The sequence below is a fragment of the Balaenoptera musculus genome, chromosome 8 (assembly GCF_009873245.2).
Source record: "Balaenoptera musculus isolate JJ_BM4_2016_0621 chromosome 8, mBalMus1.pri.v3, whole genome shotgun sequence".
Classification (NCBI taxonomy): Eukaryota; Metazoa; Chordata; class Mammalia; order Artiodactyla; family Balaenopteridae; genus Balaenoptera; species Balaenoptera musculus.
In genome coordinates, this window is record NC_045792.1 from 15,555,798 (window position 1) to 15,573,390 (window position 17,593).

Consider the following 17,593-nt stretch of genomic DNA (forward strand, 5'->3'; position numbering starts at 1 on the left):
CCACATACTAGCTATGAATTACTTAATCTTGGGTAATTACTTAATCTCTTTGTGTCTCAGTTTCCATATTTGTAAAATAAGGTTGATAATAATGTGGAGTGTTGTAAGGTTTAAATGAGTTAGTACTTGCAAAGCACTAAGGATTATGCCTGGCATACAGTTAGTGTTCAGTATACAGTAACTGCTGCTGGTACCACTACCACCATCACCACTACTACTACTATTATTGAGTTACAGAAGCACCTGGTGAGGTGTGGGATGCACCTGTGGAATTTCTGGTCAGCCCTTACTAAGTCATCACTTACTTATGATATAAGCTTCTTGTCTTAATAAGAGGCCCTACATACCATTCTCTGCACCCCGTATGATTTGCCTAAAATGTAACCGCATCTGCAGAGTAATGAAGTATTTTGTCCTGGGGTTTTACTGTAGCAGCAATTTAAGAAATGGCAGAAGACCCATTAGCTTTAGGAGTCTGTTCCTTTGAGACCAACTTGCTAGGAATCCATTTCCTGTCTTCCTCCCTCCCTCCCTTCCTTCCTTCCTTTCTTTCTTTCTTTCTTCATTGGGTCTTCGTTGCTGTGTGCAGGCTTTCTCTAGTTGCGGTGAGCAGGGGCTACTCTTCATTGTGGTGCGTGGGCTTCTCATTGCGGTGACTTCTCTTGTTGCAGAGCATGGGCTCTAAGCGTGCAGGCTTCAGTAGTTGTGGCATGTGGGCTCAGTAGTTGTGGCTCGCGGGCTCTAGAGCGCAGGCTCAGTAGTTGCGGCGCATGGGCTTAGTTGCTCCGTGGCATGTGGGATCTTCCTGGACCAGAGCTCGAACCCGTGTCCCCTGCATTGGCAGGCAGATTCTTAACCACTGCGCCACCAGGGAAGTCCATTTTCTGTCTTTTTAAAAAGAGTAAATTTATTTTCTTCATTGGCATTCTGTAAACAAAATACTGGCAGTTTGTATTTTGTGCAATACGTTTTAAAGTGGATTTAATTTTCCTTAGTAAACTCCTTTTAATAATGCATCAGAGTAAATTTTCTTTCTGTATTGTCAGGTTGCTATCAAGATCATAGATAAGACCCAGCTGGATGAAGAAAACTTGAAGAAGATTTTCCGAGAAGTTCAAATTATGAAGATGCTTTGCCACCCCCATATTATCAGGCTTTACCAGGTAGGATCACTAGTGGTGTAGCGTATGGCAACAAAGAACCCAGAATGGTCACTTGTGTCTGTGGTTACTTTTGAAGAGAAGGTGGGTGGGTGAACATCTGCAACTTTTTTTTGTTTCTATGTTCGTATATTCATTCTACTATTTATCCTACCCTATTATCCCCCAACTCAGTACTTCTGTTTCCCTTGGGTATTTACTGGTAAGGTTTAACTTACCTAAGTAGGCCTTTATAATTTGTTCTTTAAAACTTGGATGCCATTCTTAGAGTTACACAAAAAGATTATTTAGAAGATGATGAGAACTTACTTATTTAGGTCAGAATCTTAAAGCAGAATGGGAAACCCAAAAGGAACAGAATTTTGAGGGGTGAAAATAATATTAATTTTTACAATATTATTTAAATACTAATTTCTATGATCATGTTATGAATTATGATGGCAAAGGATATTTTAAGTATGGCTTCTTGTATGAGTCAGAGCCTACCTCCTTTCTATTCTAACAGAGTCCTAGACTTAGTTTTCTAAGATAGCATTTGATTACTTTGATAACCAAGAGATTGATTCTGTGTAATGGAAGAGATTTCTGTTCTAGTTTTCTTACCTTCCCAAGGAGCATGCATATTTCATGCCGTCATCAAAAGTGATTCCCTGGCCTTACTGCAAAAGCAGTAAATCTAATGGCTGGAATTTTAAGCCAGATAGGAGAGGAGGACCTTGCCTTAGCAGGCTGGTAGAGGAGGTATTTTGGGAGAGGTGGAGCTTTGAGGTGCTTCTCAAATTGCAGCGTGTTGGCAGCCATGAGCTCTGCCTGTACATAGGGCCAGCCCCGCTCACTGCTTTCTACCAGATCAGCCATCACCTGGTTCTGCAGGATGTGGCCACCCCCTCAATTCATTTGCTGCTGTTAGTCTGCAGTAAATGGTTACTGGCCCAGATCCGGGATCATGTGTAAGAGTGTGAAGAGTACATTGCCCAAGGCCCAAAGGGGAAGCTTTCACAGTCTGTTACTTTCATGGGAAAGAAAGCATGTCTTGATATTAGTGTATACGGTCAGGCTACAGTGTTAGGGCTCGTCTCTGGCATCAGCTGCTCACGTAATGAAATGAATTAGATCAGCCGGAGCAGGCTTGTTGAAATTCATCACACCAAATTACGTTGAACCACACCTCCATTGCACCCCAGAAGGAAACCCATGAACGGTTCCTGGGGTTGCCTGAAGACCTGTATCTGCACACTCAGAGGTGTCTAACCTCTGCTTCCTTCCTATCCTGACAGATTGAGTAAACTTCTTGACCTCACTTTTTAAAATAAATCATCTTTAAATAGTTGTAGAGCTTATTAGACTGATCTTTCTCAAGAGGTTAACTTATAGGTACTAACCTTGTAACTGAAATCTGCAAATTTACCTTTCTTACCCAAGATTTCTTTAGCCTATAAGGTTTATATACTTTCAGCCCTGGCTTTGAACATTGCCCTTTTTTAAGCTTTATTTTGCTCTCGGGCAGCTAATATTGTTAATGGGAGATTCTGAACTGCCAAGGTGAAAGAACGGCTGTTGAATTGTCAAGGCAGTTTTCAGGTCATTTGTTAAAGCTTTAGTCTCTTCGGGTTAGAGAGTGAGCCAAATATAGATACTATATAGGAAAGTTTTTGAACTCCCTGAAAAGTTTTTTTTTTTTTAATCTGAAATTAAAAACAGCACTGTAAATCAACTATACTTCAATAAAATTTTAAAAATGTAAAAATTTACAGTCAATAAAAGGCCTGGTACAAAGGAGATATACATTATGACATTTTTTTTTTTCTTTCTTTTTTTTTCTAAACAACGCATATATTTAGGGTACTACTTTTTGTTATATAAGTCAACATATAAAGAACTTGGAAGCAATACATGTAACAGTGGGCTAGTATCACCAGTCTATAGAGAGTTTTTAAATTAAAGTGAAAAAAATGGACACAGTTTTTAGATTGAAAAATTAAAAGAATGTTGCATACATACAATGGAGTACTATGAAACTATTGAAAAGAGAAATAGGTCTATTTATTTTAAGGTAATGTATGATACTGTTATGGTATTAACGTATAGAGATGTCAAAAATAAAGTGACTAGGGAATGATTTGATAACATAATTAACCTTGAAGCATAGTGAAAGTGTAAAACTGTATTGCCTACTATGATAGCCACTAGCCACATGTGGTTATTGTGTATTAACATGTGGCTAGAGTGAATGAGGAACTGGATTTTTACTTTCATTTAATATTAATGTAAATATAAAAATTGGAGCTGTTTACAATTAAAAATTTTTGAAATAATATTAATGATAATAAAATATATATTATTAGAATTAACTTCACCTTTTTCTTTTTACTTTTTTAATGTGGCTACTAGAAAAGTTTAAAATTATATATGAGACTCACAGTGTTTCTATCGGACAGCACTGCTCTAAAATGTTATAGGAATAAGCTATTAACAGTGTTTCCACTGGGGATAAAATGGAGGGGGTTGGAAAGAGGAAACCTTTGGTCTTTTGTTTATATACTGGGTATTTAAAATGTTTATAATGAACATATATACTCATATATTACTTTAATAAATATTTAATGAAAAAGGTAAAAAGGAAGAAGGAACTGATAACACACTACAACTAATTTTTTAAACAGTGGCAAAATAGAGACTAAGATAAAAATACAAGTAAGTCGTTTGTATTATTGACGTGTTGAATATTTATATTATTGTTCCCAGTTTTGAATAAAAGGATGGTGGACAGGAAAGTTGTCATTTCCATTTTAAAAAAGCACAGCCATATGTGATATTTGTGCAGTTCTTAAGTGATTGCTGTTATTCCCCCTAAGTTTTGTTTTGGTTGCGTTTTGCGGGGGACATTTTTGAGCTTCAAGTGATCACTGTCGAATGTGAACTTTTTGGTTCTTGGCAGCTTCTTTACTTCTCAGTTTTGTGGAGCTTAAAAGATTGCAGAGGCCTCCTGGGACGAAAAAAAGGGCTCTCTCAAGTAGTAAATATTTCCTACTTTTAAGAACTTGGAGGAATACCTGTTTTCCCCCTTTCTTCTTAATAATGTTTATGTCTGTCACCCTCCCAATCCTCTAATGTTTTAAGTCTCCTTTAGGCAGTATTGGTTATTAATACTTCAAATGACAAAAGAAGATTCATTAGTTTCTCTTCCTATGATATCAGCCTGTCATTTGTATCACTGTCACTTTCCTGCCTTTGCACCAGGTTATGGAGACAGAACGGATGATTTATCTGGTGACAGAATATGCTAGTGGAGGGGAAATATTTGGTAAGTACATTTATTGCATTCTTTAAACAGCTATTGAGCACACCATGGCAAACTTAAAATAGCTGTTCGATGCCTTTGTCACTTGAGCAGCTGTCACTTGATGCTGTCCTTCAGTGCTGTCATTTTCTATCAACAAAGTAATTTTAATTATTTTTGATTCATCTCTTTAAGTCTTCACCATCTTTGTTTCCATAGCAAAGGTGTTTTGTTTATTTCAGTAAGGTGTTGATGGTTGAGATTAAAGATCTTCAAAAACAAACATTTCTCTGAACTTTTGAGGGTCTTTCCTATTGCCAGATTCTAACTGGGGTGACCAAGTGTGACAGAATGCTTACAAGTGTGGTGGGCCTCTGTTGTGTGTGAAATAGCCACTCGGAGCAAACGGTCTCACCCTAATGCATTCTTTAACGTTTATTTAAATATAACATGTAACTCTATTCCTTACCATGTGTTCACAGTTCCCTTAATGATTCTTGTAATTTAGGACGTTTTGTCTTCGGTAGCTATACTTTTTTTCCTCTAACACTTAGGTTAGCACAACAGCAGAATTAAGCAAGAGAATTTGTTACCAGGAAATATGACTTTTTGACGTGGTAAAAACTGGCCCCCCCATTTTTTTTTTTTTTTTTTTTGTGGTAACAGTGATAAATGGAGCCAAATAGAGATAATGACTAAACTTTCAAATATAGAGTGACATGTCTTTTTATTTTTAAATTTTATTTCTTTTTTGGCATGTGAATATAGAGAAAGGTTTCTTCTTATATATTTTAGGTTTATCTAGCTTCTTTATTTTTTTTAGATTTTGTTTTAGTTTAAATCTGGATGGTAAGAATTTTTTTAATTTTCAAAATATTGGCACTTACTTATTTAAAATATATTAAAAAGCATGATATCACTTTTAAAGTGGAATCTTCTTATTAGTGACTGTGTGTTGTGACTATGAATATTTTGGTATGTTAAACTTTCCCCATAAATCTGACAATTTTGTATCTAAGAATCTTCAAAATAAGTGCGAGTCTTTTTTAAAGGAGGTATCACTTCTTAATGACATTTTTGCTTGGCTTTGTATCTGTGCTTATGCATAATGGTAATCTTGGGAGCAAAGAGACCTTGTCATCTTAACGTTCATAATAATCAAAGAACCAAACACGGTGCACATCATACCTACTTTGCTCTTTAGGAAAACAGATTTCAAAAGTACAGAAAAGATAAAAGATGGATGCTTTGTGGGAATGTAGCTCAAGGCATGAGGAAACAGAATAGTACTTCTCATGGTATTATTATAAAAGATCTGGAGGAGGAAGAAATTGATGTATCACCTAAAGAAATCATTGTGCCTGCACAGGGATATAACTGTCTCATGAGGTCTTGTTTTTAAAAGTATCTGTATCAGAGATGAAGGGACGGGCTTAATCAAGAACATGAGCTTTGGAGGCAGTTATACCTGGTTTTGAATCAGATCGTTGCCACTATTTGCTTTTTTACTTGGATTTTGGGACTCAGTTTCACGGTCTATAAAAGTCAGATCTGTAATATCTGCCTTACAGTTGTGAAGATAAAATGAGATAGCACATATACAGCCCCAGCACTTTGCTTCCTTCACCTCCATGTTAAATGACAAGTGGGTGATCAACTTCTGGCAGGATAGCATGAGGAGCTCTGCTGCCCTGCTCCCCAGTGAAACTGGTGAAAGTGATTTAAAAAAACCCTAAAATCCAGATATTTAAAGTCTCTGGAAATGGTTCTAAGGGTGAACAGCAACTAAAGAAACATTTATTCAAGAATATCTATGAAAATTTAGTAAGAAATAAGAGTGTCTGTGGTTTTTAAGCCAGTACTGCTTCCTTCTTCCCCCTAGCCAGCTCAGCAGGGTGGAGATTACACTCAAAATTACTGTAGCCAAGAACACAGGCCTGCCCTCTGGTCCCCTCCTTTCGCCTAGACTAACGGCTTTCTTCCCGGTGGAACTGGACATCAGCATTTCTTATCCTGCCCCAGCTACCTATTGCTGTTCCTAAGTCCTGGGTGAGAGCAGTTGAACAGTGGGGACTCCTTCTTCCACCCAGCCCTGACTTGTGGAGTTTGGGTGTGGCATGCTGAGAATACTGGGACCCAGATCACTCTTGCCTTGGGTTATAAGTTGGTGGGTCATCCCAAGAGAGTCAAGCTGGGAGAATTGAGATTGTGTCCCCTTTCTCTGCACTGAGCTCAGCTCCTAGAGAGGGAGTGTTACTCAAGGAAAACTTTTCCATTGTCCCCACGCCTAGCTTCAGAGTCCTGGCTCAGAGATTTGCCCAGAGGAAGAAACAGACCATAACACATATAGCTCCTAATTTCTTCCCAAGGGAACTGACTTCATTTGCAATGGAGAATGAAGAAGTTCAAGCCTGAAGGCACTCACAAGAACTGTGGAGGTTGTGGTTACAGGCATTTCAGAGGAGATTCGAGCAGGCTAAAGTATAGGCCAGCTAGTTTGCAGGTAAGAACCAGGGAGTAAAACATCACAAGAGCCTTCCTAAGGTCAGAAGAAAAATCAAACACTGATCTCAGAAACTGTTCCTTCAAAGGAACCAGAATTTGATTGGATTGTTTATAGACCAGTTTATGCTCCAGGGCATTGTTGAAAATAATAGAACAACCAGGGACTTCCCTGGTGGTCCAGTGGTTAAGAAGCCGCCTTCCAATGCAGGGGATGCAGGTTTGATCCCTGGTTGGGGAACTAAGCTCCCACATGCCGTGGGGCAGCTAAGCCCGCGCACTCTAGAGCCCACGGCCACAACTAGAGAGAAGCCCCGTGCCTCAACTAAGACCCGACGCAGCCAAATAAATAAATAAATAAATATTTAAAAAAAGAAAGATAGAGCAACCAGCCACAGTTTTTGGATTTTAACAGCTGGGCTTGGTTAAGAAAAGACAGGAAGAGAGCCCTGCCCAAACCATGGTGATCCAGTGATCTGAGGGTAATGGTGGATATACCAAGGCTGTGCCTCCCCTGAGGAACAACATTAGAAGCTGATGACTGTGTATGGGGGAATAAACTTCACTAAAACAATCCAGCGAGTCACTAAACAAATAAACAAGCAAATAACAAGAACATGCTCCAGAGGGCTAGAGGTGTACCAGTACCTAGACGTGGTACAACATGTTATCTAAAATGTCTGGTTTCCAACAACAGCAAACTATGAAGCATATAAAGAAACAGGAAAGTATGACCCATACACTGAAAAAAAAGCAGGCCACTGAAAGTGCCTGTCAGAGAGGCCACAGTTATCAAAAAAAGACTTTAAAGTAGCCATTATGGACATGTTCACAGACATAAAGGAACTCACAATTAAAGTCGTAAAAGAAAATATGATACAGGGTCACATCAAATAGAGAATATCAATAAAGAGATGGAAATTTTTAAAAAAAGGAATCAAAAGAAATTATGGAATTGAAAAGTAAAATAACTAAAATTTAAAAATTCATCAGAGAGGCTTAACTGATTTCAACTGCAGAACAAGAAATGAATTTGTAGATAGGCATTTTATGCAAGTTGAAGAACAGAGAGAAAAACGAATTAAGAACAATGAATAGAGCCTCAGAGAAATGCGGGATACAATCAAATGCTCCAACATATTTATAATGGGCATACCAGAAGAAGAGAGAAAGGAGCAGAAAAAATATGCAAGGAAATAATGACTGTAAACTTCACAAATTTATTGAAAAACAATAACTTACATATCCAGGAAGCTCAATAAAATCCAATCAGGATTAAACACAAAGAGATCCACAAACAGATACATCATAGTAAGAATAGTGAAAGTCAAAGACAAAATATTGAAAGCATCAAGAGAAAAATGATACGTCACTTAAAGGGAGTTCTGTAGGTTTAGATAGCAGACTTTTCAGCAGAAACAACGGCGGCCAGAAGGCAATAGGATAACATTTTTAAAGCCCTGAAAGGAAGAAAAAAAAACTATTAATCAAAATCCTATACCAGTAAACGTATATTTCAAAAACGGAGGTGAAATAGACTTTCTCAGATAATCAGAAACTGAGGGAGGGACTTCACTGGTGGCTCAGTGGTTAAGAATCTGCCTGCCAGTGCAGGGAACACGGGTTTGAGCCCTGGTCTGGGAAGATCCCACATGCCGCAGAGCAACTAAGCCCATGCGCCACAACTACTGAGCCTGCGCTCTAGAGCCCACGAGCCGCAACTACTGAGCCCACGTGGTGCAACTACTGAAGCCCACGTGCCTAGAGCCCTTGCTCCGCAACAAGAGAAGCCACCACAATGAGAAGCCCAAGCAGCGCAATGAAGAGTAGACCCCGCTCGCTGCAAGTAAAGAAAGCCCGCTCCCAGCAATGAAAACCCAACGCAGCCAAAAAATAAAGAAAAAAAAATACTGAGGGAATTTGTTTCTGACAGATACACCTTACAAGAAATACTAAAAGAAGTTCTTCAAGGTAAAAGCAGGTGACCTCAGATGGTAACTTGAGTTCACACAATAAACAAAGGACACCAATAAATGTCATTATGTAATTATAAAAGGCATAAGGGATGCATACTTTCTCCTTTTTTCTTTTAACCTGTTTAAAAATAAATTGAATATAAAATACATTGTTAAGGCTATAATGTAATATATGTATAATATATTTGTCAATAACAGTACGAAGGATATGTGTGTGAGAAAAACTGCATTATGCTAAGAAAGTCATTACACATGGCACAGAAATAATTACAGCAATGTATTGTTGGATTTGTAACATTAATTGATGTAATTTTATTGCAAAAACACTAAAAAAGGGGGTAAAAGAAATGATGCTATAAAGCAGAAACCCTTCTATATAATCACCTGGTATAAATCAGAAGCTCATTTGGATAAGATAAAATATACATGCTAAACACTAGAGCAGTCACTTTTAAAAAAACCCTCAGACAATTATAATGTAAAAAATCATTAAAGAAGTTGAAATGCTTCATTAAAAAATATTCACTTAATGCAGAAGAAAGCAGTAATGGCGGTATAGAACAACAAAAAAAGACATAAAATGTATGGAAAACAATAAGTAAAACAGCAGGTATAAATCCAACTATTATCAGTACTTATATTAAGTGTAAATGGGTGGGATAATTTAATGCAAAGGCAATGATTGTTAGACTGAATAAAAACACATGGTCCAGTGTATGCTGTCTACAAGAAACATACTTTAAATTCAAAGATACAAATAGACTGAAAGTAAAAGGATGGAAAATTATATATCATGCAAACAGCAATGACAAGAAAGCTCCAATGGCTATGTTGACATCAGACAAAATAGACTTTAAAACACAAAAGCTTTATTTCTACTACTAGAGATAAAGAGGGACATTCTATAATGATAAGAAGGTAATACATTAGGAAACTATAGCAGTTATAAACGTGTATCTAATAAAAGAGCACTAAAATGCGTAAAACAAAAACTGACAGAAATGAAGGGAGAAATAGACAATGACAATAGTTGGAAGCTTCAATACTCTACTTGCAATAATGGATAGAAAAAGTAGACAGAAGATCAACAGGAAAAATAAGACTTGACCAATACTGTAAACCAACTATACCTAACAGACATCTATAGAACACTCCACCTAACAACAATACTATATACATGCTTATCAAGTAAACACAGGACATTCTCAAGGATAGACCATATACTAGGCCATAAAACAAACCTGCATAAAATTTAAACTTATTCAGTTTTAGCAGTAATACAAAATGTTTTACAACCACAGTGGAGTGAAATTAGAAATGAATAGCAGGAAAACTTTGGGGAACTCACAAATATGTAAAAATTAAACAGTGTATTTTAAAGTAAGCAATGGGTCAAAGAAGAAGTCAAAGGCAAATTCAGAAAGTACTTTGAGATGGATGAAAATAAAGACAACATATCAAAACCTATGGGATACAACTAAAGGAGTGCTTAGAGGGAAGTTTATAACTGTAGAATGCCTATAATAAGAAAGATCAATTACCTAGTCTTCTACCTTACGACAGTGGAAGAGTAAGAGCAAACCAAACCTAAGATCAAGCTGAAGGAAGGGAATAATAATTATAGCAGAATTTAATGAAATAGAAAATAGAAAAAAATAGAGGCAATCAATGAAACCAAAAGCTAGTTCTTTGAAATGATCAACAAAATTGACAAATCTTTAGTTAGATTGGCCAAGAAAAAAAGAAACACTCAAACACTAGAATCAGAAGTGAAAGAAGAGATATTACTACTGACCCTAAATTAATAACAACTATTATAAAGGAATACTTGAACAATTGTACACCAACAAATTGTTTAACCTAGATAAAATGGAAAAATTCCTAGAAAGACACAAACTACTGAAACTGACTCAAGAAGAAATAGACAATCTGAATAGACCTATATCAAGTGAAGAGATAGAAGCAAGAATCAAAAGACCACCCATAAAGAAAGTCCAAGTCTGGAGGGCATCATTGCTGAACTCTACCAAATATTTAGAAAAGAGTTAACAGCAAATGTTCACAAACTCTTCTAAAAGTAGAAGAGGGAGTACTTGATACATACATATATATATATATACATATACATATACATATATATATATATATATATATATGTACAATTGATATATACTTGATACCAATACCAGACAAAGATTTCACAAGAAAAAGAAAAAAACACTACAGACCAGTATCTCTTTTGACTATGGATGCAAAAATATTCAACAAAATACTTACAAATGAAATCCAGCAACATATAAAAAGAATTATACACTGTGATCAAGTGGAATTTATCCACGTGCAAGAAATGCAAGGTTGGTTCACCATATCAAAATTCATGAATGTAATACATCATATCAATAAAAGAAAATACAAGATAACATATCATCTCCCACGCACCTATGGTCAATTAATCTATGACAAAGCAGGCAAGCATGTACAATGGAGAAAAGAAGTGGGCCTGGGAAAACTGGACAGCTACATGTAAAAGGATGAAATTAGAACATTCTCTAACACCATACACAAAAATAAGCTCAAAATGGAACAAAGACCTAAATATAAGGTCAGACACTATGAAACTCTTAGGGGAAAACATAGGCAGAACACTCTTTGACATGAATCACAGCAGTATCTTTTTTGATCCACTTCCTAGAGTAATGAAAATAAAAACAAACAAAAAGGCAACCTACAGAATGTGAGAAAATGTTTGCAAACGAAGCAACTGACAGTGGATTAATCTCCAAAATATACAAACAGCTCATGCAGCTCTATGTCAAAAAAACAAACAACCCAATCAAAAAATGGGCAGAAGACCTGAAAAGATGTTTCTCCAAAGAAGACTTACAGATGGCCAAAAAGCACATGAAAAGATGCTCAACATCACTAATTATCAGAGAAATGCAAATTAAAACTACAATGAGGTATCACCTCGCACTGGTCAGAATGGCCATCAAAAAGTCTACAAACAATAAATGCTGGAGGGGGTGTGGAGAAAGAGGAACCCTCCTACACTGCTGGTGGGAATGTAAATTGGTACAAATTGGTACAACCACCATGGAGAACAGTATGGAGGTTCCTTAAAAATCTAAAAATAGAACTACTTTATGACCCAGCAGTCCCACTCCTGGGCATATATCCAGAGAAAACTGTAATCCGAAAGGATACATGCACCCCAGTGTTTATTGCAGCACTGTTTACAATAGCCAAGACATGGAAGCAACCTAAATGTCCATCGACAGAGGAATGGATAAAGAAGATGCGGTACATATTTACTGTGGAATATTACTCAGCCATAAAAAAGAATGAAATAATGCCATTTGCAGCAAGAAGGGTGACGTAGAAATTATCATACTAAATGAAGTAACTCAGACAGAGAAAGACCAATATCATATGATATCACTCATATGTGGCATCTAATTTTTAAAAAATGATACAAATAAACTTATTTACAAAACAGAAACAGACTTAGAGATATCAAAAACAAACTTATGGTTACCCAAGGGGAAACGTGGGGGGAGGGATAAATTAGGAGCTTGGGATGAACATACACACAATACTACATATAAGATAGATAACTAATAAGGACCAACTGTATAGCACAGGGACCTACACTCAGTATTCTGTGATAATCTATATGAGAAAAGAATCTAAAAAAGAATGAATATATGTATATGTATAACTGAATCACTTTGCTTTACACATGAAACTAACACAGCATTGTAAATCAACTATATATATATAGTCCAATACATTTAAAATTTAAAAAGATGGGCTTCCCAGGTGGCACAGTGGTTAAGAATCCGCCTGCCAATGCAGGGGACACAGGTTTGAGCCCTGGTCCGGGAAGATCCCACATGCCACAGAGCAACTAAGCCCGTGCACTGTAACTACTGAGCCTGCACTCTAGAGCCCGTGAGTCACAATTACTGAGCCCGTGTGCCACAACTACTGAAGCCCGTGCCTAGAGCCCGTGCTCCACAACAAGAGAAGCCACCACAGTGAGAAGCCCGCACACCGCAATGAAGAGTAGCTCCAGCTCGCTGCTACTAAAGGAAGCCCACGCGCAGCAATGAAGACCCAACACAGCTAAAAACAAAATAAATAAAATAAATAAATTTATTAAAAAAAAAAACGATAACATGATCATCTCAACATATGAAGAAACAGTGCTTGGCAGAATCCAACACTCTTTCATGACAAAAATATTCAACAAACTAGAAATAGAAGGGAACTTCTTTAATCTGATAAAGGATGTCTGAAAACTCACAACTAGCATCACACTTAATGGTGAATGACTAGATGTTTTCCCCCACGATCAGGAAGAAGACAAAGATTTCATCTCTCTTCCACTTCCATTAAACATCGTACTAGAGGTTCTAGCCACAGCAATTAGGCAAGAAAGAGATATAAAAGGCACTAGGTTGTAAAGGGAAAAAGTAAGACAGTTTATTCACAGATAACGTGGTCTTGTATATGGAAAATCCGAACAAATCCACTAAAAAACTGTAAGGACTATATAAGAGTTTATCAAGGTTGCAGGATGCAGGAGTAATATGTTCAATTGTATTCCCATATCCTTACAGTGAACAATCTGAGAATGAAAGAAGTAAGACAGTTCAGTTTACAATAGCATTAATAAGAATAACATTCTTACGAATACATTTAACAAAAAGTGCAAATCTTAGACTCTGAAAAGTACAAAAAGTATAAAGCAATGTTGAAAGATATTTAAGACAAATCTAAATGATTGGAAAAACATCCCATGTTCATTGATTGTAAAAGTTAACATTGTTAAGATGACAGTGCTGTTCAAATTGATGTACAGATTCAAACGCAGTCCCCATCAGAATCTAAGCTGACATTTTTGTAGAAATTGATATCCTGATTCCAAATTTATGTAGAATTACAAAGGACCCAGAATAGCCAAAACATCTTGAAAAGAGAAAGGCGATTGGGGTGATGCAGCCACAAGTCAAGGAAAACTGACTGTGACCGAAGCTAGAAGAGGTGTAGAAAAGATTCTTTTCCCTAGAACCTCCAGGTAGAGTGAGTCCCTGCTGATAACTTGAGTTTGGATGTCTGCTTCAAAACCGTGAGTGAATAAACTACAGTTGTTTTAAGCTACCTATTTTGTGGTAATTTGTTTCAGCACTAATACAGATGGGGACAGGATTTTGGCATAATCTCAGAATATCTCCCCATAAAATATTAATGATTTACAAACGTTATCAGTTATCAGGTAGAGGAATTGGCATACCCCAACATGATCAGGTGATTAATATTAATGTCATGGGTGGTGAAGGCTTTAAAGAAGTAGTGTAAGAACTGTATCTTTGGATACTTTCTGGAATTAACTGGGGGAGCAAGGTATTTCAGAAATGCTGTAGCATGTTCAAAAGATTTCAAGAGGAGAGAGAATGTGGCGTATTTCATATTCATTAAGTTGTTTAGTATGGTTTTAATATAGGCTATGTATGAGAAAATGGCCGCAAATAAGGCTGGTTTGATAGGAAAGGCTCCATGGTAAAGAGCTTTGTAAGACTTCTCTGACTTGGCCAAATCCCCTATCACACCCTCTCATTGTACTGTATCCTTTCTTGGCAGTACTGATATCAGTTCTGGTTTTACATTTCTTTCTGTAATTATGTAGTGGATTCTCTCTCCCACCAGGCACCAAACTCCACAAGTTTAGGGGCCATGTCTATTTTTGCTCACCATTTAGCTCCATGGCTCCTCTTGCTCTGCAGTTCATACTGTTGGACTCAAATATTACTGAGGGAAATGATCAGTAACTACTGAAAGAGTAAGTGAATGAATGAATGAACCAACCATGTAAAAGAATTGAATTTTATCTTGAAGCATTGCCATATAAGGAAGAATTGGGATGGAACATTCCAAGACTAGTTAGGAGACTGTACAGTAATACTTAAGAATGATGACGTATTGAAGTAAGGTAGTGACTTCATCTTTTTCATTTTAACTTCACAATAATCTTGTAACATAGATATTTTTGCCATCATCTTACAGACAAAGAAACTGGAGTTCAAGAACACTAAATAATTTGCCAAAGTCCTATACTAATCAGTAACAGAGCTGAGGATTACCTGACTCCAGAGTATCTGTTCTTTCCCATTCACCAGATTGAAAGAATCTGTTCTTCCATATAGAATGACTTCAATAAAGTGTTTCTGGGAGGATCTTTGATTATAACTATAAACCAAATTTCTGTTTTGAAAATAGGGTCAATAGACATAGCAGCAAACAATCTTAACATGAAGTCTTTTTTTACCCTCTGGTTATAAGTCCCCATTAAAAAGAGGGTAAGACAGATTTTCCTAGATGGGTATTATTACTGTGAGATTTAGGCATAGGCAATAGCTTGTTTGCAGAGCTAGTATGTATAAATTAGTAGCATTTCCTCTACTTATATAATAACAACTTCACCTTTTCCTCGTCAAGGCTTTTTAATTTATCATTGTTGATGTAAAAGAAGTAGGCAGTATTCCTGAAATTTTAGATTAATTAAGCATATCAAAGGTTACTAAACTATTGGGAAGTACGGTGCTAGGTAAAGGAGAAAATGCGTAAGAGGGTAGTAAGATGATTTTTAGATTTCTCATCCTGTTTTTGACAGTAGTAGTGTCATTTATTGAGATAAAGAATACCAGGGTTAAAAACAGATCAGATGGGACTTCCCTGGTGGCCCAGGGGTTAGGAATCCACCTGCCAATGCAGGGGACACGGGTTCGGGCCCTAGTCCGGGAAGATCCCACATGCCGCAGAGCAACTAAGCCCGTGCACCACAACTACTGAGCCTGTGCTCTAGAGCCCGCGAGGCACAACTACTGAGTTTGTGTGCCACAACTACTGAAGCCCACGCGCCTAGAGCCCGTGCTCCGCAACAAGTGAAGCCACTGCAGTGAGAAGCCCATGCACCGTAATGAAGACCCAACACAGCCAAAAATAAATAAATAAAATAAATTAAAAAAAAAAAGATCAGATGAAGTGTGTTGTTTTTAGACTATTTAGTTTGAGGCACAGTTAGGTGAAAGTTGTCCATCAAGTAATTGGAAATAGAAATCTGGAAATCAGGGATAAGATAGAGCCTAGGGATATTGTTTCCATCAGCAGATAGATGGTAGTTGGTCATCAGTATGTTTAAGGATGAAAGAATAGGTTTAAGGATGAAACCCTTCTTACCATCCGAATTTAAGTTGAAAATGAGGCCATAAAATATGAAAAGCCACTGTCGATGAAATAAGACTGTGGTGTTATAAAAACCAAGGAAAATAGGAATTTCAAAAAGGAGCAGTATTAAATGCTGTAGAAAAGTCAAATATGGTAAGGAATGCAACGTAACTTCTGGCTTTGAGACAAAGATGTTCTCAGTATTCTTAAAGAGAGCTGTTTCACTAGTGTAATAAGAATAGAAATCAGAATGTAATGGGGTGAGGTATGAGTGCATAAATGTTATATAATATAATAAATGAATTCTAAAGTATGTACAGATGTAGCAATTGAAAATAAGATAAATAAAAGTGATGGTGGGACTTCCCTGGTGGTGCAATGGTTAAGACTCCACGCTCCCAATGCAGGGGGCCTGGGTTCCATCCCTGGTCAGGGAACTAGATCCCACATACATGCCACAACTAAGAGTTTGCATGCCACAACTAAGGAGCCTGCCTGTCGCAACTAAGGAACCTGTCGGCTGCAACTAAGGAGCACACGTGCCGCAACTAAGGAGCCAGCAAGCTGCAACCATGGAGCCCGCCTGCTGCAGCTAAGGCCCGGCACAACCAAATAAATAATAAAATAAATATTTTTTTAAAAAAGTGATGGTAACAGAGTTAAGAGTATCTTCTCTCCAAAGAACAAATATAAAACTAGACAAAATTGTTAGAAACACCCATTTAGGGCTCTGAAAATGAACCAGTAGCAAACATCAAATTGAGAAGCTTAATTCATGAAAATCTTTTGAACTTGTAGTAGGAACAGTGGGAGTCTTTGGCTTTCTTGCCTGAGCCCCTACATCCTGCACCTCTTCCCCAGGGGGAAACGTAATGTAATCCAAGGCTGGGCTGGCGTTAAAACTAGCATCTTTGTTGCCAGAGGCAGCTGACTTGATTTGCAATGAAAGACAAAAAAACCCATGCCCAGTTGTGTTGTCATCAGTAAAAATAGTAATTTTGGTAGGAAATGAATGTAGAAGGCTCAAAGCCTTGCTAGCTAGAGGCTGTGGTCTTGCTAGAGATGAGCAGCAGAATGGCCGACAAGCCAGAAATCTAGTAGGGAGACCTTGTTAATTAGAGAACCACAACAGGGTAAGATAAGTTCTCCATTCATCTCTGGCTTACTGGGGGAGTGGCCTCTATTAGGAAGTTCTGAGACAGCCCAGCAAAGTTTAAAGCTGAGGCTGACTTTGAAACTTTCTGAACTTTGAGTGGACTCCTGAATCCACTAATAGATTTGTCCACAGAAGGTGAAAGGTCTGCTGGCTTGACTACTAAATGATGTAGACATAGGGATGACCTCAAGGAAGCCATGCTAAAAAATAAAAATAAAAAAAAGAATTTTTTTAAAAATTAGCAGAGATATCAATGGCTACATACCACAGAGCAACAGATGCTCAAATTATT

General features: G+C 37.3%; 1 protein-coding gene across 4 annotated transcripts in view; it reads left to right on the forward strand.

Moving 5' to 3' along the window:
- The window catches only part of SIK3 (SIK family kinase 3), a 244,916-nt gene that overhangs the window by 132,078 nt on the left and 95,245 nt on the right, over positions 1 to 17,593 (forward strand). For all 4 annotated transcript variants that reach the window (XM_036859699.1, XM_036859701.1, XM_036859700.1 and 1 more), the window contains exons 2-3: positions 1,047 to 1,163; positions 4,401 to 4,464. In XM_036859699.1, coding sequence (XP_036715594.1) covers positions 1,047 to 1,163; positions 4,401 to 4,464 — 181 coding nt within the window. The remainder of the gene's footprint in view (positions 1 to 1,046; positions 1,164 to 4,400; positions 4,465 to 17,593) is intronic.